This window comes from Bufo gargarizans, chromosome 11, assembly GCF_014858855.1.
Source record: "Bufo gargarizans isolate SCDJY-AF-19 chromosome 11, ASM1485885v1, whole genome shotgun sequence".
In the NCBI taxonomy this organism is placed as follows: Eukaryota; Metazoa; Chordata; class Amphibia; order Anura; family Bufonidae; genus Bufo; species Bufo gargarizans.
Window position 1 is genome coordinate 22,371,160 of NC_058090.1, and position 23,615 is coordinate 22,394,774.

Sequence of the window (23,615 nt, forward strand, 5' to 3'; positions counted from 1 at the left end):
GAAGTCGGACAAATTAAAGGGGTTCTGCACTTTCATTTAACTTATGATCTATCCTCTGGATAGATCATCAGCTTCTGATCGGCGGGGGTCCGACACCTGGGACCCCCGCCGATCAGCTGTTTTTAGAAGGCAGCAGCGCTCCAGCAGCGTGCGGCCTTCTCATTGTTTACCGCCGGCCCACTGACGTCACGACTAGTATCAACTAGCGAGGGCGGGACTAAGTGATGTTCACTTGAATGGAGCTTAGCCCCGCCCACACTAGTTAATACTAGTCGTGACGTCAGTGGGCCGGTGGTAAACAGTGAAAAGGCCGCGGCGCTGCTGGAGCGACGCTGCCTTCTCAAACAGCTGATCGGCAGGGGTCCCAGGTGTCGGACCCCCGCCGATCAGAAGCTGATGATCTATCCAGAGGATAGATCATAAGTTAAATGAAAGTGCAGAACCCCTTTAAGAATTAACCTGTAGTAAAGAATAGATGATGTCTTAGGGCTCTTTCACTCTTGCGTTCTTGTCTTCCGGCATAGAGTTCCGTCGTCGGGGCTCTATGCCGGATTATCCTAATGCATTCTGAATGGAGTGAAATCCGTTCAGGATGCATCAGGATGTCTTCAGTTCCGGAACGGAACGTTTTTTGGCCGGAGAAAATACCGCAGCATGCTGCGCTTTTTGCTCCGGCCAAAAATCCTGAAGACTTGCTGCAAGGCCGGATCCGGAATTAATGCCCATTGAAAGGCATTGATCCGGATCTAGCCTTAAGCTAAACGTCGCTTCGGCGCATTGCCGGATACGACGTTTAGCTTTTTCTGAATGGTTACCATGGCTGCCGGGACGCTAAAGTCCTGGCAGCCATGGTAAAGTGTAGTGGGGAGCAGCATACTTGCCATCCGTGCGGCTCCCGGGGAGCTCCAGAGTGACGTCAGGGCGCCCCAGGCGCATGGATGACGTGATTGCATGGCACGTCATCCATGCGCATGGGGCGCTCTGACGTCATTCTGGAGCGCCCCGGGAGCCGCGCGGACTGTAAGTATGCCACTCCCCCGCTCCTACTATGGCAACCAGGACTTTAATAGCGTCCTGGCTGCCATAGTAACACTGAAAGCATTTTGAAGACGGATCCGTCTTCAAATGCTTTCAGTACACTTGCGTTGTCCGGATCCGGCGTGTACTCCAAACGCAAGTGTGAAAGAGGCCTTACCTAGCAGATCCTATACTGACAATTTGGTTCTCCCAGAAAGACTTTGTTTTCTCAGCAGCAGTGGTGATGTCATGTCGACAGCACATGACCTCTTGTGCCAATCACTGGAAGTGTGCCGCTGAGGCCAATGATTGACTGCAGTGGTCACATGTTTTTGGTGTGATGCCATTGCTGCTGCTTGGAAAACAAGGCCCAGCTGGGAGATCTTCTAGGTAAGGCTACTTTTACACCAGCATTTTCCCTTATTGCGATCCATCTTAGGGTCTCAATAGCGGGGGTAAACGCTGAACTGAAGGGAACGGACTGCACCAGAATGCATTCCGCTCCATTTCATTGCGTTCCCATGACGCGCACACAAGCAATGCAAGCAGCCTTTTTTAAGTGCGTCCTGGGGTGCGGGGCAAGACGGATCCGTCATGACTCACAATGTAAGTCAATTGAGGTGGATCCGTTTTCTCTGACAAAAGAAAACTTTACTGCCCCCCCCCCCTCCCAATTGACTTATAATGGTTTTAGAGACCGATCCGTCAAGTCTATTTTAGAGTTAATACAACCGGTTCTGAAAAGGATGCAGACGGTTGTATTATCATTACGGAAGCGTTTTTGCTGATCCATGACTGATACAGCAAAAACGCAGATGTGAAGGTAGCCTTGGTCGTCATTTATTTGTTATTACAGGGTTGTCCAGTGTGCTCTTGAGACTGGACAACCCATTTAAGATCCGTTTTCCGCCTACCAATAATCAGGCCAATTATCGGGGATAAGCAATTGTAGAAATGCTCGTTTCCAATAATCTGTCTGTGTAAAAAGTGCCAGTGATCACCAGATAAATGAGCATTTTCTCGTTCAGGGGATCATGTCATTCAGACGGCACCTAAAATAATTTTGTGCTGTGTAACTAGGGATCTGCTGACCGGGGACAAGCGATTGATGCAGCGGAGACTATTGCTTCATGTAAATGCAGGAGGAGAAAGAGGCAGCACCCAATTTGATAATGGTGAAATAAAGATGTAATAAGATGTGATGCACTTCCTGATTCATGGTTGTGACCAGGGCTGTGGAGTCGGTAGATAAATGCTCCGACTCTTCCGTTTTTGGCACTTCCGACTCCTGTGTATTTAATATGCGAATGTATTTTATACATTCCTTGAAGGAAAGAAAGGCAACATACATGTCATTACCACAGAACTACTGGCTAGGAAGCTGCTGCCTTCTCCTTTGTGTGCTGATCTTCTGCTGAAGATAGGGCAGTGGGGGATCCAGGAAGGGGCATTTATTGTAAAACATGATTTCCCTAGTAGAATCCCATAATCATGTTTAAAGTTTAAGCTAACAATCTGAGTCTACAAGTTTTTATAGCCTTAGCTGAATGACAGCAGTTTTTCAAATGGCTTACAGCTTCAGTCTTGAACTATTGACTATCCATTCCCTTCACTTAGACAAGTGTCTAGTCCTGCAAAAAACACATTTACTTAATCAGTTATCAGTGAGAGCCTAGGTTAACCATGGGCGTTGCGTTCCCTGTAACAGCGGAACACAACACAATGGAAAGTATAAGGCCCCTTTCACACGAGCGAGTGCCATGCGTGAGTTGAACGCATTGCACCCGCACTGAATCCTGACCCATTCATTTCTATGGGGCTGTTCACATGAGCGGTGATTTTCACGCATCACTTATGCGTTGCGTGCAAATCGCAGCATGCTCCTCTTTGTGCGTTGTGGTGCGATAATCCACGCAACGCAGGCCCCATAGAAGTGAATGGGGTTGAGTGAAAATCGCAAGCATCCGCAAGCAAGTGCGGATGCGGTGCGATTTTCACGCATGGGTTCTAGGTGACAGTCTATTCACTGTATTATTTTCCCTTATAACATGGTTATAAGGGAAAATAATAGCATTCTGACTACAGAATACATAGTATAATAGTGCTGGAAGGGTTAAAAAAATAAAAAAAGTTAACTCACCTTATCCTCTTGTTCGTGTAGTTCGTTCCCGGTCTGTTCTTTGCTAGCTGTGGGCTTGGGCTAAAGGACCTTTGATGACGTCAGATCACATGCTCCATCACCATGGTGATGGACCATGTGATTGGAGCATGTGATCTGACGTCACCACAGGTCATTCAGCCCAAGCCCACAGCTAGCAAAGAACAGACCGGGAACAAACTACGCGAACAAGAGGATAAGGTGAGTTAACTTTTTTTATTTTTTTTAACCCTTCCAGCACTATTATACTATGTATTCTGTAGACAGAATGCTATTATTTTCCCTTATAACAATGTTATAAGGGAAAATAATACAATCTTCAGAACATCAATCCCAAGCCCGAACTTCTGTGAAGAAGTTCAGGTTTGGGTACCAAACATGCGCGATGTTTCTCACGCGAGTGCAAAACGCGTGACAATGTTTTGCACTCGCGCGGGAAAACTGCGCATTTTCCCGCAACGCACCCGGCTCTTATCCGGGCAAAAAACATGACGCCCGTGTGAAAGAGGCCTAAGTATTGCTGCTCTTTAACTGTGCGTTGCGTGCCATATAGTGAAGCATATGAAATGCATGCTTCTTCATGGTCACTAACGTGTTCGTTTTGCGGTAACGTGACGCACTGCATGCATTGGCCTTTATTCTTACAGTAGAGAAGTACCGTATTTTTCGCAAAAGTAAGTGAAAAATAGCAGTGCGTCTTATGGGGCGAATGCTGCGACCGTCCGGTGAATAGGCTGAGAGGGGGGGGAGGGGCTGGCATCTGTTTCTGTAATGGCAGCGGGGCCCGGTGCAGTCACTATATTCTACTACACCGGCCGGCCCCGCTCACTGTAGTATACGGTAATCATATCTAACTTGTGGGTATTGTTAAAGTATTCTAATCTTCTTAAATCTAGTGCTGTACTACTTACAACTAACTTCTTGGCAGTCAGGAGGCCGGGTGTGCGCTCGTAGCGTAGCTCACTACGCTCACTGCGCCTGCTCCGCCCACTTTATGAATGAAGCAGGCATCGGGCCCCGCTGCCATTACAGAAACAGATTCCGGCCCCTATGCACTACACAGGGACACTGTTATGGGGGATCTGTGGATGACACATAAGATAAGATGCTATATATGTGCCATCCACATATGCCCCTATAACAGTACCATCCACAGATACCCCCATTAGTTCAAAAGCACACCTTTTGGTTCAAAATATTTTTTTTCTTATTTTTCTCCTCAAAAACCTAGGTGCGTCTTATGGGCAGGTGCGTCTTATAGGGCGAAAAATACGGTAATTAATTATAACTTTTTGTGAATTGGGGCATTTAAACTTGCTTTTTTTTATTCCAATTTAAATCTAGTAGGAGTCGGTTCATTTTTTGCCGACTCCGACTCCACCAGCCCTGGTTGTGACATCATGCCACATGGGTATAAGTTTGTGCACTATTGTTGTATGTATGCTTGAGGTCGGCTAAGTCTACTTTCACACTAGCGTTTTTGGTGGATCCGTCATGGATCTGCAAAAACTGATCTGTTACAATAATTCAACCGCATGTGTCCGTCATGAACGGATCCGTTTGTATTATCTGTAACATAGCCAAGACAGATCAGTCATGAACTCCATTGAAAGTCAATAGAGCACAGATCAGTTTTCTATTGTGCCAGAGAAAACTGATCTGTCCCCGTTGACTTGCATTGTGTGTCAGAACGGATCTGTTTGGCTCAGTTTCGTCAGACGGACACCAAAACTCTGTAGGCAGCGTTTTGGTGTCCGCCTCCAAAGCGGAATGGAGACGGAACGGAGGCAAACTGATGCATTCTGAGCGGATCCTTTTCCATTCAGAATGCATTAGGGCAAAACTGATTCGTTTTGGACCGCTTGTGAGAGCCCTGAACGGATCTCTTAAATGGAAAGCCAAAACGCGAGTGTTTAAGTAGTCTTGGGTATAGCCGAAACGTCGCCAGGACCTGGATTGCTACTATATGGATTAAAAGAACACTGCTTTATTTTGCCATTATTAAACTGGGTGCTGCCTCTTTTTTTTTTTTTCTTGGATCTATTCAAGGAACTACAGTCCACATGGCTTCATTGGGGCGTGCACCGACTTTTCCTTGTTTTTAGACTTCTTAGGCTACTTTCACACTAGCGTTCGGGGCTCCGCTTTTGAGTTCCGTTTGAAGGCTCTCACAAGCGGCCCCGAACGCATCCGTCCAGCCCTAATGCGTTCTGAGTGGATGTGGATCCGCTCAGAATGCATCCGTCTGGCAGCGTTTGTCCTCCGCTCAGCAGGCGGACACCTGAACGCTGCTTGCAGCGTTCAGGTGTCCGCCTGGCCGTGCGGAGGCAAACGGATCCGTCCAGACTTACAATGTAAGTCAATGGGGACGATCTGTTTGAAGTTGACACAATATGGCTCAATTTTCAAACGGATCCGTCCCCAATTGACTTTCAATGTAAAGTCAAAACGGATCCGTTTGCATTATTGTTCATGGTAATGCAAACGGATCCGTTCTGAACGGATCTAAGCGTTTGCATTATAGGTGCGGATCCGTCTGTGCAGATGCCAGACGGATCCGCACCTAAACGCAGGTGTGAAAGTAGCCTTAGGTGGCACTGTAAACTTTTTTTTTTTTTTTTTTGTGTGTATGTAAATGCAGCCTGCCAGTGGTCTCCTCAGGCTGCTACAGCAGGTACCAGGCAGCGCTAATGTTTCAGACGTTAGTTCATCTTCTTGTCAATTTGTGCGCTCGTTATTTCGGGGAATTTAGAAATTTACTGAAAGAGAAGAAAAACTCAAAGTCCTGTTAATGCATCTTGTCATAAGATTAAAATGTGGAGAAAGTGTTTCTCATTATTATGGCTCACAGACAGTTCTTTTACATTTGGACATGTTTTCTAAGTGCTGTGACGGATAGTGGACAACTCTTAATAAGCGGTTTGTTAACAAATCTCGGTGTAAAAGGATATTCCTTCACCAGTAGTTGACATAATTAAAAGGCATTTCTAACCACAAATCTTTGCTTTGCTGTAACAGTCTGTCTGCGTTTGTCTTAGCACTTTTCTTCAAAACAGAAAGAGGTATGTCAAGAGTTGTTGAAGAACTCTTGGACTCTGTTCACAGTGACATTAGTTTTTTTTTTTTTTCATCTGGATTGTTTCCCCTGACCGGCACTATAGTATGGTCTATTCCACACAGAAAAAAAGTACAAATAGAAACCTGACAGAGCCCATTATAAGTCACTGGGATCCGTCATTTCTGGTGTGATGTGTTGATCATGGAAACCATGATGCCATAGTCAGCAAAGGCTTAAGGGTTTTCTGAGATATTTTTATCCTCTGAATAGGTCATCAGTATCTGATCAGTGCCGGCCCAACACCTTTGACCTGTTTGAGAATGCACTGGCGCTCACAGTAGTGCGGCAGCCTTCTCTCAGCTCTCCAAGCACAGCGGCGTACGTTGTATAGCGTCTGTGCTTGGTATGGCAGCTCAGCCCCATTTACTTTAATGAGGCCGAGCTACGCCTAGGCCACGTGATTGATGAACGTGACTTAACATGGCCTAGGGAAATCTGTGAGCGCTGGTGCCTTCTCAAGCAGCTGATTGGTGGGGGTCCCGAGTATCGGACCCCCACCAATCAGATTCTGATGGACCTACCCAGAGGATAATTCATCAGTAAAAATATCTTGGAAAACCCCGCTTTTTCAAAGGCTACATGCACACGACCGTATGTGTTTTGCGGTCCGCAAATTCCGGATCCACAAAAAAATATATATATTTTTTTGGGGCGGATCCACTGTAACAATGCCTAAAGTATAGGACATGTTCTATATTTTTTTTTTGTGCAGGGCTACGGAACGGACATACTGATGCGGATAGGGTCTGCATCCTATCCGCAAAAAAAAATATGGAACGGACATGGAAACAAACAACGTTCGTGTGCATGTAGCCAAAGGTTGTTACGTTTGTCATCACTTTGTGGCTTTGGTGGACTTGAAGTATTTTTTTCCATAAACAGCATGGGTTGACCAAGTTACAGCGCAGGCACATCGGTCAGTCCCAAAGATGTGAATACAGCAGTGGTTACACATGCATATTACCACCACTCCATTCACACTGAGCTCTCGGGGATAACTGTCCTTGTGATCATTGGGGTTCCCAGCAGTTTAGTGCTAAATGGATACATTGGGATGGATTTGCTAAGTCTGTAGATGGCGTAGACTTGCAGGCAGTCTAGACCTCCACCAGGTTTATCACAGGCGCTCAGGCTGGATGCAGGGATAGGCACTTCTGTCTAACTTCCATATCCCTTTCAGACTAGGTGCAGAAACTTCCTCCAAACCTAGATGTGACAAATTGTGCCACTTAGTGTAATTTACATAAAAATTTTGGTGCACTTTATTAACTGTGGACCACTGTTCATTGTCTTATGACTTATTGCTGTTTGTGTGGCTCAACTCTACTTTCTATAGCAGTGTAGATGTATGAATGTGCAGACTAAATGATTTGATGCTCTAGTTGACAATTCTAATTTTGCATAAAATTTGCCAAGTCAATCAGTTATTTGTCCTTGTGATTTTAATTTTTCATTTTTTTTTATCAGTATTTTTGGTGGAATGTATGTCTCTGCTTTTTCTACATTCTGTGAACCGCTATTGGTACAGGTAGGTGTTCTCAGTGATAGCCTGGTCACTCAGTGATAGTCGGTCACTGGTAATTCCTCCTCCCTGTACTGATAGCACTTCATAGGACTGCAGGTGTCAATGTATAAATTAAAAGTTTTACTGAATCTTTTCCCACATAAATCAATTTTAATCTGCTCAGCTTTTCCTGCTCTGTAAGGGTCCATTCACACGTCCGTAAGCGTTTTACAGATCCGCAAAACACGGACACCGGCAATGTGTGTTACGCATTTTGCAAACTGCACATTGCCGGCACTATAATAGAAAATGCCTAATCTTGTCCGCAATTGCGGACAAGAATAGGATATGTTCTATTTTTTTTATCGGGAATGGAATTGCGGATCTGGGCAGCACATCGTGCGGCCCCATAGAAATGAATGGGTCCGCAATTCCGTTCCGCAAAATGCGGAACAGAATTGCGGACGTGTGACTGGAGCTTAACATGGCGCTTTCTGATTGCATTGCATTTTTTGGTGACCAGTTCTCTTTAAACAAAAATGAAACTGTAGGCGTAATGGTGGAATTGTTGTTTTTTTTTTTTTTTTTTTTTTTTTTTTTTTTTTACACCACTCCAGTGGGTGGGAACTGGGCATGTTGAGTTGATTTTAAAGGAATATTAATTTTTTTTTTCAAGTTATCCTTTATCCTCAGGGTAGGGCTAACTGTTAGATCCATGGGGGTCCTACCACTCAACGATCATAAGAAGGGGGGCCCAGTACCCCCTGCACCCTCCATCCTGAAAAGAACACAGCAGCCAGTCACACATGTGCGTGGCGGCTTTATTTATTTCTATGGGAGTTCCAGAGATGGCGTACCGCGCTCACCTATCTCATGAATTCCCATAAATGGAGCTGCCACACGCATGCCTGACCAGACGCTCCATTCATTCAGCAGTAGGACCCCCACTGATCTAATAGCTATGGCCTCTCCTGTGGATGGGGGATAACTTATAACAACCAGGATCATTCAAGATTTGAGCTGTGACTTTTAAAAAGCTGAACATTTTTTGCAATCTTCCTCCAGTAATGGGGAGATGTAGAAAGTGGAGTAACATCTCAAGATAGAATTGTAAGATTCACCAGACGTTGTACGATACGTCATACACATTCCTGCAACGCAGATTTCTGCACAAAATTCCCCCCCGTGATCAATGTCGCCAATATGTTTAAATTTATAAACGTTTAAACTATCTTTTAAAGATTTTTGCCATATGTTGCCTATCTGAGTACAGCTCCTCTGTTCCTGTTATTTGTTGCTTTTATATCGGGCATTATATAACAGCAATGGATCTGCAGGTTCCATTGATCGACTTGATTAGTTCTCACATACACTGTGTACTTTGTTTTAATTTTGGACACAATTCTCCTTTTTAGGTTGTGAAGAATCCTCATCGGCTACCTAATGGGGGCGCTCCTTTCCAGATGGAAGGTTTGTATGTCAGAACAATTAAAGGGATTGTCCAGGAGTATACCATGCTTAGGTAACGCGCATGATCTGACATCATAACATGTACAGTGCACATGTTGCAGAAAGAGGAGGGAGTCGGGAGACTACTGTATCCTTTATCCATGAACAGAAGTAATGATTGGACACCGGGCGCTAGCAGCGTTTGCTTCTTATGACCCAGAGTGAAGAGTCCATGCGGATGTGGAACATAGTAGGGGAGGTTTATGAAAACTGCTGAGAAGTGGAGCAGTTACAGTTTCCATAAATCTTGCCCAGTGCACATAAGATGTCTGCCTTATTTCTATCTTTCAGATGTTAAAATAGTTTTTCAGTGGTCTGTAATTTGAATACCTGTGCTATTTATGAAGCTACAAGATATAGGATTGACTATAAAAAAAAAAAAAAAGAAAAGAAATTGGAGTCCATCAGCAAAGCCATAAACAGATTTCCAAAGGAGCATGTTCATGTGGGAGAAAATAGTTTCGCCCAGTGATTTACCTGCTTTTAGGCAGACTCCCACAGCGCACGAGATGTTACACTGGCTTGTCTAGCATGAGTACTCTACTGACTGATAAACAGGGCTTCCTGTTTAGGGCTCAGTCACACGGCCGTATGAACGGATCCGCACCCGTTCTGCAATTTTGCGGAAGGTCTGCGGATCCATTAATTTCTATGGGCCCTCAAAAGATGCGGACAGCACACCGTGTGATGTCTGCATCCGTTATTCCGTACCGAAAAGATAGAACATGTCCTATTCTTGTCCGCGGGCAAGAATAGGCATTTTCGATTATGGTTGCGCCCATGTGCGGTCCGCACATGGCCGGTATCCGTGTTTTGAGGATCCGCAACGGACTATGGCCGTCTGAATGGGCCCTTAATGAGAGAGTGCAGGAAAATGATCTTCCTGGATCCCTCTGGCTTCCACTATAATACAGTTTCTTGGGACAATGCACTATATGTAGGAATGCAAAGTAGAAATGAGCAAATTTGATTTTAACTAATTTATTTGTCCTATTATCCAGACTTCTTCAACCCACAGGTAAAGAAGCTCCCAACTGCCGTATAATTGAGGCCTCATGCACACAACAGTATTTTTTCACAGTCCGCAAGACGGGGTTCCGTTGTTCCGTGATCAGTTTCCGTTTTTGTTTGTGTGTCTTCCTTGATTTTTGGAGGATCACCAGACATGAAGGAAAGTGAAAAAAAAAATCTAAGTCAAGTTTGCCTTGCAAATGATAGGAAAAAAAACGTACACGGATCACGGACGCGGATGACGATCTTGTGTGCATCCGTGTTTCTTCACAGACCCATTGACTTCAATGGGTCCGCGAACCGTTGTCCGTGAAAAAAATAGGACAGGTCATATTTTTTTGACGGACTGAAAACACGGATCACGGACGCGGATGACAAACGGTGCATTATCCGAGTTTTCAACGGACCCATTGAAAGTCAGTGGGTCAGCAGAAAATCACGGAAAACGGAACAACGGACACGGAACACAACAACGGTCGTGTGCATGAGGCCTGACAGGTGGCCGGATTGGCAACCTCCAGCACTCCAGCTGTTCTGAAACTACAACTCCCAGAATTGTCCTTTCACTTCTATAGGAGTTAAAGGGGTTGCCTAATTTCACGAAGTTGCATTTATCATGTAGAGGAAGTTAATACAAGGCACTTACTAATGTATTGTTATTATCCATATTGCTGCCTTTGCTGGCTGGATTCCTTTTTCTATACACTGCTTGCTTCCATGGATACAGACCACTCTGCAATCCATCAGTGGTGGCCGTGCTTGCGAGTAAGTGTGCATTCTGGGAGTTGTAGTTTCACAGCAGCTGGAGTGCCAAAGGTTGCTGATCCCTGCTATAGGCCATAGCGCTGCAGCCTCCTCACAGCTTACCAAGCACATTGTATAGCGGCTGTGCTTTGTATTACAGCTCAGGGCCATCCACAAAATGTCTTAATAAATGACCCCCTAAGTGCCGAGCTGGGCATTTAGCTTCTTTCAAAGTGCTAAACCTTTCCCTCTTAACTGATCCTAGCCTGAAGTCCTTCTCCTCTGTATCTAATGTCGCAGCCTTCTTCTACCAAATCTTGCGCAGGTGCAGAGTACTGCCTAGCCTGTGTCAACGCGTTACGATACATACTGCGGGCATCGGCTTTACAGTACATACTGCTCATGTGCTGTAGGGCTGCAGTCCTGCATAGGTCATCAGCGCATGTGCAGTACATACTGTGAAGCCAATGCTCCCAGTATGTATTTCATTGCGCAGGCACAGGGTGAGCGGTAGTTTGCATGAGATTTGGCGGAAAGAAACTGATATCTGATGGAGAGGGGAAGGACTTCATAGAGCTAGGGGGAGGGGCTGGGATAGATTTGGAGCGGAGGGCTTGGGCACATTAAATGATGGTAAATGCCCAGCTGGGCACTTGGTGCCTCATTAGCATTTTAATTAAAGTTTATTTTATGTGCGACCGAAACCCCAAAAAGCAACAAAAGTTAATCTGTTTGTGTAGTGCAGTGCTTTGGAGTTAATTTCAGATGTGACAATGAAGTGACAGATTCCCTTATCAATAGATTTTGGGGTAACTTGGCGCGTTACATATAATAAATAATAAAGACCTTTTTGTCTTTAACAGGCAAAGCCTTCCACCGTTCAAGTTTTGGAGAAAATGGAAAAGGTACCATAATATCTACTTTCTTTTTAACGTTCAGATTACTTTTAGGCAGAAATAATGTACACTGGTTTTCAATTTCTTTGGGACTTTCCTTATAGAAAACTATCAGCATTAGGCCTCATGCACACGGTCAGTGATTTGGCTTCAGTGGTCTGTATCCGATTTTGCTTCAGTTGTGTTTCCTTGTGTCTTCCTTTTTTTTATTTTTTTGTCTGACGGGGAAAAAAAGGAAGGTTAATGAAAAGTGTAATTTTATTGCACCAAGGTTTTGTAGAAAAAAAAACGGACGCGGACACGGATGACATACCAGTTGTGCATCCGTTTTTTTTTTGACAAACCCGTTGACATGAATGGGTTTGTCCTCAGTTTTCCACCGGCAAGAATAGGAGAGGATAGAGATATATATAAAAAAAACTGATAGTCGTCCGTTTTTTCTCCGCGTCCTTGATTCCAGTCCGAAAAAAAAAATAAAAAAAAATAAATTATATATATATATTCGGACTGGAATCAAGGACGCGGACAAAAAACGGACGACTATCAGTTTTTTTTTTTTTTTTTTTTCACAGCTCCATAGAAATTAATGGGACCTCCACTAAACTGTGAAAAATTACGGAACTGACACGGATGCACACAACGGTCGTGTGCATGAGGGCTTATGTGACTTTTTTCCTTTGGTAACTTTGGTTCAGAAAAAGTCATAATAACTGAGGATTGAACCGAACACTTACGTGATGTCCTCCTTTCCTTCTTTTCAGCTGCAGATCCATCAGTTCCCAGGCTCCTTTTCTGCCAACCAAGATGGCTGCAACGCTTCTCAGGCGGCTTAGTCCAAGAAATTTCCTACTTGTCCAGCCCTGCTCTTGTATTGCCCAGCACTGTTGATGTGAGCAGTGCTGGCTAATCCTAGGGCAGGGCTGGACAAGCAGAGAGGACTTCTAAATGCACCAGGTAGTCTGAGAAGCGGGTTCAGCCATCTTGGGTGGCAGAAGAGGAGCCTGGGAATTGGCTGATCTGTATGTGAAAAATACAGCGGCAAGTAAGAGTTCTGTTTGTTCCCCAGTTAATGAGAATTATTTTTCTTGAACTGGAGTTCTGCTTTAACAGATTGGTTGGTTTTGAAAACCCATCAGGAGTTCTGCCCTTGTTAAGCCCCTGATTTGCTTATGTTATTGGTCAAAGCCCTCACTGTAGCTCCAGCCCTTAAAGTGGATTTAGATGGCACAATTCTGTGGCTGATTGTCAGAAAGGAAGTGTTCCTTCCGACAGTCGGCTGCTTGTTCACTGAAGGAGACTACTGTATTTACATGCAGCAATCTCCTTCACTGTCTGAGGATAGGAGATTGCTATTGTGATCCCTCGTCCTCATACAGATTCATGGTTTCTGAGCAGCAGATCACTATTTAGACCACACAATGTGCTGCCCAGAAGCCATGATCGGTGGTGCCTGCATGCACAACAGGATCGCTCGTTCATCGGGTGATTGGCGGCACATTTACATGGGCAGATTATCTGGAACGGTCGTTCCCGATAATCTAGGCGATTTATTGGCTCGTGTAAATGCAGCTTTAGACCCATTCAGGCCCAAACCAAAACTTGACTCATTCACTTGAAAGTAAATAGAAGTATGGCAGCAGAGACACTAAAGACGTACGATATGTCAATGAATGTACACAATGGAATATGTTGTATGCTAATGCTCATTAAATCCCAAAATTGGTGATGAATGCACTAAATTGTGCAGAGGGCTACATTTATTATCAGATTACCTGACGATTGCATCCAGTAAGTGTTTTATTCTAGAAAAACGTGCACTTATTGGCACAGTAAGGCCAGTACATGATAGACATGTGCTTGCTATAGGTGTGAAACCTAATTCCTTGTACCACTTTTTAGATTTATTATTTAAATCTCTTAGGAAGTCCAATCGTTAGAAGAGTTTCAGGAGAAGAACCAGAAGCTGCGGAAGATTTGGGTTGGAAGATTACTTGTCTATTCTGCATTTTTGTATTTTCTCACCTGTTTAATAGTTTACCTATGGTACCTCCCCGATGGCTTAACAGCAAGACTGGTTATAATTATTCCATTTTTGCTTTTCCCAGTAATGTAAGTATTTCACCATTTACTGGATTCAATTTTTTTTTCCAAAATTAGTGATCAAATCTTTTGATATGCAGTGAGTAGATGGCAGAGACGAGGCTTGTTTGTGTTTTCTATATCGAATGCAAGTCGTAGTTACTAATGCGTGTTGTGGGTTTAAGTAGTTCGTGCTTTTGCTGTTTTGTTTTTCTATTTGATTGTGAAATCATGCTCTAAGCTATAAGATAATCAAACATTATGTATCACGTACGCGTCCTGTAATATACAAGCTCTATGTGTGCAGGGAAAATGTATCAATGTTACAATGATGAGTGGTGACATTATATGAACTTCCATTAAAGGGAGTCCTTCACCTAAAATCACCATTATAGAACACTAACATTATTATTATTATTTATTATTTAAGCGCCATTCATTCCATAGCGCTGTACATATGATAAGCGGTGCACATACATAACAGACAATTGTACTAATCATAAACAAGATGAGTTACAAACTGGTACAGAAGGAGAGAGGGCCCTGCCCGTGAGGGCTTACAATCTACATGGTATGGGAGAAGGACACAGTAGGTGCGGGTTGGGTTGGTCATGGCGGTATAGAGGCAGCAGGGTCATTGGTTGTAGGCTTGTCTGAAGAGGTGGGTTTTCAGGTTTCTTTTGTAGGATTCCACTGTAGGTGAGAGTCTGATGTGTTGGGGTAGCGAGTTCCAGAGTATGGGGGATGCACGGGAGATCGTGCAATGGAGAACATCAGGATCTCCATTACATTCCCCATATTAGAATGCTGCCTTCCATATTGCTGTCCATCTCAGATTTTATTTTTTTTCTCCAGAAAAACACTTTTTTATTCAATATGTTAATTAGCTTTTATAGGTGCCCAGGGGCGGCGTTCATGCGGCTGGTGCCCAGACCACTTGGTGCTTTTCATACGAAACCCCTCCCCTTTCACCCCTCTGGCCCGCCCTAGGTTCTTCTGATTACGTCCTCCTCTTAGTGAGAAATCCAGCGCCAGCGGCGTTCAACAGGTTCACCGCACCTGCGCACGTCATTCCCCATTATAGGCAGAGGCACAAGGCTGGCTAGATCGGCATGTACGGGCCGGCACATGCGCGCCTCTGCCCATAATGGGGATTGAAATGCGCAGGTGCGGTGAACCTGTTGAACGGCGCTGGCGCTGGATTTCTCACTAAGAGGACGTAATCAGAAGAACCTAGGGCGGGCCAGAGGGGTGAAAGGGGAGGGGTTTCGTATGTAAAGCACAGAGGGGCCTGGGCACCGACCGCATGAACGCCACCCCCTGGGCACCTTCAGAAGCTAATTAACATATTGAATAAGTGTTTTTCTGAGAAAATCGGCGATGAACAGCAATATGGAAGGTAGCATTCTAATATGGGGAATGTAATGGTGATCCTGATGTTAGTGTTCTATAATGGTGATTTTAGGAGAAATACTCCCTTTAACGAGGGCTTGCTGTCACTTAAAGTGACACGCTCACAAGAATTGCCTAATTTTCTAGATTGTTTGGACGGATCGCAAGAGCCAATTACCAAATGTTCCTAGAAATATGCTACTGATGCCTAATGTGTTTGTTTCTCAATGAACATCATAGAGCAGGGATCAGCAATCTTCAGCACTCAATCTGTTGTGGAACTACAATTCCCAGCATGCACTCAGCTGTTCTCTAAAACTCCCATAGAAGTGAATGGAGCATGCTGGGAATTGTAGTGTAACAACAGCGGGTGTGCCGAAGGTTGCTGATCCCTGTCATAGAGGAAGGTCTCTCTTTCCACACTCTTCCATTAGCTAGAGTGGAGAGCAATTGCCAAGAGCGGCTCCTTTCTGGCCGGCTCGTGGTGACCATATATTTAATAATGGCCCATTCATTTGAATGTGTGCAATGTAACACTCCGTTCTATGGCTGCAGTAGGGGCAGCTTTCCTGATCAATAACAGCTAGATCAAAGGGACATGAACATTTAGAAATAGGCATTTTATTTTTTGGGGTGAATCTATTGTATAAGAATGTACTTTTACCCTTACTTCTCTTCAGTGGGTGAATCATACCTAATTGACAGTATTATTACTTTTTTTCCCATCTTTCTATCTTTTTAAATTTTTGTTAATTCTTTAAACAGAATTTGGTTTGCTAGAACACTGCTGATTATATGGTTCTCCAAGCGTACAGAAAGAAATAGTAAGTACCTCCCTTTATTTTTGTCTGCTATATTTTTGATGGGTAAAAAAAAAAAAACTAATTGGGGGAGATTCATCAAAAACTTTTTTTGTAAAGGAAAACTAGCTTAATTGGTCATAGCAACCAATCAGATTCCATCTGTCAAGTGGAATCTGGTCATGATGGCCAACTAACCAGTTATCCTTTTACACCAGTTTTGATAAATCTCCCCAATTGTCTGCTGTACCATAGCTGGGAGTTTATTTTATTTCTATACTCTTTGGCTCCTAAAAAAAACAAGAAATGGCCTCTGTGGCAATCTAAAGCTGACTATACAGATGCGAGCTGACAGCTGGCATTACCCCCGACTCTGCAATATATGCAGATTGTGCTTGTTTATTACAATAGGAAAGTGAGGGACAAGACACTGCAAGACCCTCTCATCTCCCACATTAACAAATGATTGGGCAACTTGAAACCTAGCATGCCTGATCTCTCGTTCTGCTGTCAAAGTCCCTATACGCATAATAATTTGTACTAAATTGTCAAGTTTAGTAAAATGTTATCTTGCGTCTATGGCCTGCTTAGCTGTTGACAGTCGATATATGTTTGCTGTGCATTCAGACTCTAAGTCAAACAGATCACAATCCTTAGCCATTCTAGTGTCTCAAATTGAAATTTTGTCGTAAAGTCTGTAGTGGTCTGGGCGTTGGCTTAATTTTAATTTTTTATTTTTTGTTCTGGTACTTCCATCACTTTGCATGTCTAAGCTCAGGAACCTGCTAACTTCAGCCCTGACTGTAAACTAGCTACCATGAGATATAAATTCCAAATAATTCAACAAAATTGTGTCCTATTAGTACACACAAAACCTGTCCTAATCGCACAGGATGAGCTGCCTCACAACACTCAGCTAAAGAGCTGCCTCCTCCTTCTCTCTGCTCAGCTTGGCAGGGATTATGCTCCTGAATACAGCTGATAAGATCTCTGTAGGAATTGAGTTCATGAGGAGACATGAAGTACAGAGGACGGACAGGACAGACTGTGGTAATGGAGACTACATACAAGTGATGCTCCTCATTACCCCCACCTCCTCTCTGTACTTTATAACTCCTCATGAACTCCATTCCTAGAGAAGTTCAGCTGAAGTTCTTATCAGGTGTATTCAGGATCATAATCCCTGACTAGCAGAGAGGAGGATATGGCAGCTCTTTAGCTTAGTGTTCTGAAGTCACTTGTCCTCCTGTGTGATTAGGACAGGTTTTGTGTGTACTGATAGGACTGGCGGCCATTTTATTTCTCCAATGATCGGTCTGTAGACAAAACAAGCTGATATAACTAATAAAAGGTATTTGAGAATATATTTATAATAAAGTAATATTTAAGTATTTTTATTAATTCCTGGAGAACCCCTTTAATTCTCTGTAATGTCCTCCATGATCTTGGAGCTACTTCCTAATCAAATCCACTGAAACTAATTTGTTTTATATTTATTACAGATGAAGCACTTGAAGACTTAAAAGCACAGAAGAAAAAAATTGTAAGTTTTAAATATTCCACAGTATGATCTGAAGGCTGTCGGATTGTCAGATATTGTGTTAACGTATTGTCATATAAACATAATGGGGCCCATTATGTAACTTCGCCATATCCACCGCCGATTCTAAATGTACTGTAAGACAGCTTTCTTGCTGGCTGACATTTAGACCATTTTCTACGCCATGCCCTCTTTTTTAGACCTGGCGTGAGTGGGGAAGAAGTCACAGATTCTGCCACACTATGGCGTGCGACATAATCTGCAGCAGATATATGCCACAAAAGTGGCATATCTGTTCGTAAATGAACCCCAATGTTTTTATATATACTTTCCTTGTGTTATGTTTTTAATCTGGAATTAAAGAATGAGTGCTCTAGGCAGATTATTAGTGTCATTCCCTGGCAGACTGAAGACTCATTTTTGTAAAGGGCAGAATAGGAGGAGACTTTACTTTCTGCAGCCATTTGCTTTCCCACTGTTGATTGTGATACTCAAGCTATTTTATTAATCGGGAGATTGTAATTGTAAACAGGCTGTGTCTGTAGAAAGAACTTGCTAGCTCAAGTCCTGTGATCACAGCAGCATTGACATTGATTCAAGGAACTCTTCTCTGCTTGGTAAGGTACGGGAGAAAGGGTGCCAATAGTAAGTCTTGAAGAGTTGTTAATTGGTCACTTTTACTTATAATTCTTACCTCTGGTTTTAGGAAGTGCAAATTGAGATATTTCTAACCACATTAAATCCATATGTGAAAATTGTCTGCACATGTAAAGGATCTGTCATCCTGATATGTTTTTTGCTGCGACATTACTAACTGAAGAACATCATGAATACAATGCACCTTAAACATAAACACTGGTCCTGTTACTAGACTGACAGATCCTTGTTCTCCATCTACCTGATCACGTGTTTTGTCTATTGCCTACTTCAGTATTTCCTTTTGTCATTCTGTAAAATACATTGAGGGACATTTATCAAGACTGGCGTTCCCACACAACAGTATTTGATCCCTGTGCACCGGAGTGACATGCGCCTATTTATTAAGAGGCAGATATCTCTTGATAAATTGGTCGCATCTCTGGCACTTTGTGCGCCAGAAACTGACATCTACGCCAGCCAGCTAACCCCTATGCCAGTTTCTAGTGAATCCGGTGGCCGTGTGAAACCGCACCCTCTAAGCCCTGCCCCTTTTCCTCAACACTTTAGAAAAGTGACGAGGCAAGTGAAAAGTTGCAAATTACTGCACAATTATAGTGTGCTCCTTGATTTGTGACTTTTCATAAACACTTTAGTAAATGCCCATCATTGTTAATTTTTTATATATATTTTTTTTTTTGCAGTATGGACTGGACATTTTGGTGCCATTTAGTGCCATTGTGATATCGCATATATTTTAACATTTATTTTTATTTTTTTGTCTCCATTTTGATTTTTACTGTCTTTGGTTCCCCTTTCAGTTCTTTGGCCGGCTGCATTGGCCAGTTGTATGTGATAGATTAGGGTTATGTCTCGGCCCCATTCCTTTTCTAAAAGTAGCTGTCTGCAGATGTCCTAACATTTAAAGGAGTTGTCCCATGACGTTTAATCCCCTCTCCACGGGATAGGGAATGCATGTCCTCTGCTCTTTAGGGGATTGCCAGAGAGAGCAGAGTACAAGCACCTCAGCACAGGAGATGTCTGACCACTGATTCCCTTACCAGTCACTAGAACGGTGACTTGTGCCCCCCGTTTTAATGGTAAGACATTTTAACTCTATAGGGCTGGCGGGGATAGATGAGCACTTGTACTCAGCTCTTTGGCAACTCCATAAAGTTGAATGGAGCGGTGTATGTGCATCCCCTATGCTATGGATAGGGAATAAGTTGTCAAGGGAAAACCCATGTAATAAAAAAAAAAATTAGAAATTGCATTCCAATGTTTGTTAAAAATTATATGGGTAGATATTAATAGGTTAAAGAGCCCAATATTTTGTGTTTTACATTATGCTTTTAGGGTTAACACACCAGTTTAGTAGGTAATTAGAGCCAGGTGCTGCTAATAAAGTACAGGATGTACCCCCTCCTCCATGTGAGAGCATCATTTTGTGGGTTGGACTGAATTTAATGCTTCTACCAATGCCAAGAGCAGCGATTTCACGCATCAACTATTGCTGGTCATCTGCTATATTGGAGCTTATAATAAAAATGGCAACTATCCTGAATGTTCTTCATTGGCAAAATAAATGCTGGTATTACAAATCTCAGATAACCAACCTACAATAATCCATATGCTTCTGTGCAATTGCTAATGATACTGATTAACCTGGCATTCTAATACTAAGACTTTGCAGTAGTGCTGGTGTCTGCTACCTCTGCTACGCCAGCTATTAAGGCTAGGTCTACACGACGACATTTGTTGCGCAACATTTTGTTGCACCAATGTCGCGCAACAATTTTTATAATGGCAGTCTATGGTGTCGCACTGCAACATGCGACATGCTGCGACTGCGACGTGACAGTCGCAGAAAATCCATTCGAGATGGATTTTTCTGCGACTGTCGCGTCGCAGTCGCAGCATGTCGCATGTTGCAGTGCGACACCATAGACTGCCATTATAAAAATTGTCGCGCGACATTAGTGCAACAAAATGTCCCGCGACAACTGTTGCGCCCTATCTGTCGCGCGACAAATGTCGTCGTGTAGACCTAGCCTAAAACTACAACTTCCAGCATGCACACTTGCCCAGTTGTACTTGGAGCTCCTATAGAAGTTAATGGATCATGCTGGGAGTTGTAGTTCCACAACAGTTAGGTTTCACACGGGCATTGCGGAAAAAGATGCGGGTGCGTTGCGGGAACATGCGCGATTTTTCCACGCGAGTGCCAAACATTGTAATGCCTTTTGCACGCGCGTGAGAAAAATCGGCATGTTTGGTACCCGAACTTCTTCGCAGAAGTTCGGGTTTGGATTAGGTGTTGTGTAAATTGTAATTTTTTCCCTTATAACATAGTTATAAGGGAAAATAATAGCATTCTTAATACAGAATGCTTAGTACGATAGCGCTGGAGGGGTTAAAAAAAATAATGATAATAATTTAACTCTCCTTTATCCACTTGTTCGCGCAGCCCGGCTTCTCTTCTGTCGTCTTTTTTGAGGCATAGGACCTTTTGATGACGTCACTGCGCTCATCACATGGTCCATCAATGATCTTTTACCATGGTGATAGATCATGTGATGAGCGTAGTGACGCCATCAAAGGTCCTTTTCCTGTACACAGCAAAGATGAAGACAGAAGAGAAGCCGGGCTGCGTGAACAAGTGGATTAAGGTGAGTTAAAATAATAATTTTTTTTAACCCCTCCAGCCCTATTTTACTAAGCATTCTGTATTAAGAATGCTATTATTTTCCCTTATAACCATGTTATAAGGGAAAATAATAATGATCGGGTCCCCATCCCGATCGTCTCCTAGCAACCGTGCGTGAAAATCGCACCGCATCTGCACTTGCTTGAGATTTTCACGCAGCCCCATTCACTTCTTTGGGGCCTGCGTTGCGTGAAAAACGCACAATATAGAACATGCTGCGATTTTTCACGCAACGCACAAGTGATGCATGAAAATCACCGCTCATGTGCACAGCCCCATAGAAATGAATGGGTCCGGATTCAGTGCGGGTGCAATGCATTGCACTCGCGCGGAAATCTCGCCCGTGTGAAAGGGGCCTTAAAGTTCTGGGGGTTGCTTACCCGTGCAATAGTGTGTAGCTGCATATACTACAATTCCGCTCAAAAATCCACTTGCTGATTTTTGACACTGCTTTGCCCCAGATCTTGTCCTTTGCATTGCGTCAAAAACAGCTTCTGAGCACTGAAGGAAAAAAAAACCCACAAAAATAACTAGAACCGCTTGTTTTTTTTTTTTTTACATACTGCATGCTTTATTTTTAATTCCGTTTTTATAAAATAAATGTGTGGACTTTTTTTCTCTTGTAGAGAAGGGCATGAAAAATAAAAAGATATAGAATGTTTTTATCTATATAGATTTATATCTATGTGTGTGTGTGTGCATACAGTGGATATAAAAAGTCTACACACCCCTGTTAAAATGTCAGGTTTCTGTGATGTAAAAAAATGAGACAAAGATAAATCATTTCAGAACTTTTTACACCTTTTTAATGTGACCTATAAACTGTACAACTCAATTGAAAAACAAACTGAAATCTTTTTTAGGTAGAGGGAAGAAAAAATTTATAAAATAATATGGTTGCATAACTGTGCTCACCTTAAACTAATACTTTGTTGAAGTAACTTTAGATTTTATTACAGCACTCAGTCTTTTTTGGTATGAGTCTATCAGCATGGCACATTTTTACTTGCCCACTCTTCTTCACTCCAAATCTGTTGGATTGCGAGGGCATCTCCTGGGCACAGCCCTCTTCAGATCACCCCACAGATTTTCTATCGGATTCAGCTCTGGGCTCTGGCTGGGCCATTCCAAAACTTTAATCTTCTTCTGGTGAAGCCATTCCTTTGTTGAGTTGGATGTATGCTTTGGGTTGTTGTCCTCTTCATGTTCAGCTTTCTAGCAGAAGCCTGAAGGTTTTGTACCAATATTGACTGGTATTTGGAACCGTTCACCGATTCCCTCTAGCTTAACTAAGGCCCCAGTTCCAGCTAAAGAAAAACAGCCCCTTGGCATGATGCTGCCACCACCATTCTTCACTGTGGGTATGTTGTTCTTTTGGTGATGTGCAGTGTTGTTTTTGCGCCAAACATCTTTTGGAATTATGGCCAAAAAGTTCAATCCTTGGTTTCATCAGACCATAACACCTTTTCCCATATGCTTTTTGGAACCTTCAGATGTGTTTTTGCAAAATGTAGCCTGGCTTGGATGTTTTTCTTTGTAAGAAAAGGCTTTCGTCTTGCCACTCTACCCCATAGCCCAGACATATGAAGAATAAGGGAGATTGTTGTCACATGTACCACACAGCCAGTACTTGCCAGATATTCCTGCAGCTCCTTTTAATGTTGCTGTAGGCCTCTTGGTAGCCTCCCAGACCAGTTTTCTTCTAGTCTTTTCATCATATTTGGAGGGACGTCCAGTTCTTGGTAATGTCACTGTTGTGCCATATTTTCTCCACTTGATGACTGTCTTCACTGTGTTCCATGGTATATCTCATGCCTTGGAAATTCTTTGGTACCCTTCTCCTGACTGATACCTCTAACAATGAGATCCCTCTGATGCTTTGGAAGCTCTCTGTGGGATGCGACTAAGAAAATTTCAGGAAAGACCAACTAGAGCAGCCAAACTTTATTTGGGGTTAATCAGAGGCACTTTAAATGATGGCAGGTGTATGCTGACTCCTATTTAACTAACATGATTTTAAATGTGATTGCCTAATTCTGAACACAGCTACATCCCCAGTTATAAGAGGGTGTGCACACTTATGCAACCACATTATTTTAGTTTTTGTTTTCTTCCACCCAACTAAAAGATTTCAGTTTGGTTTTTAATTGAGTTGTATGGTCACATTAAAGGTGGAAAAAGTTCTGAAATGATTTTTGTCTCTTTTTTTACATCACAGAAACCAGACATATATCTATATATAATTAATTATACACACACACGCACACCCCCTCTGTAAACAAGGTCTATGGCTAAAGAGAACTAGTGCAGAATTGTATATTTTATTTATGATATATCATTTCTTTAGCCCTAGACCTGTAGTTTACATATGACGACTTCTCATCAGTTTGAGACTAGGATGGAGGATCTTCAAGCACAACTTCTTGGGAGTCTTACAAATGAAATAAAGATTTTACAGCTCTCACAGAAAATGAAGCTTTAACCTTTTAAGACAAGCGCGCAAG

At 43.0% G+C, this 23,615-nt stretch overlaps 1 protein-coding gene across 3 annotated transcripts in view; it reads left to right on the plus strand.

The window, feature by feature from the left end:
- Nucleotides 1-23,615, plus strand: part of LNPK (lunapark, ER junction formation factor) — an 85,274-nt gene that overhangs the window by 24,268 nt on the left and 37,391 nt on the right. For 2 of the 3 annotated variants that reach the window (XM_044272357.1, XM_044272358.1), the window contains exons 2-6: nt 9,213-9,267; nt 11,925-11,966; nt 13,879-14,066; nt 16,194-16,252; nt 17,731-17,771. In XM_044272357.1, coding sequence (XP_044128292.1) covers nt 9,241-9,267; nt 11,925-11,966; nt 13,879-14,066; nt 16,194-16,252; nt 17,731-17,771 — 357 coding nt within the window. In that variant the 5' untranslated portion in view covers nt 9,213-9,240. Of the gene's footprint in view, nt 1-7,760; nt 7,822-9,212; nt 9,268-11,924; nt 11,967-13,878; nt 14,067-16,193; nt 16,253-17,730; nt 17,772-23,615 lie in introns of all 3 variants that reach the window. The other variant, XM_044272359.1, reaches the window with a different exon arrangement.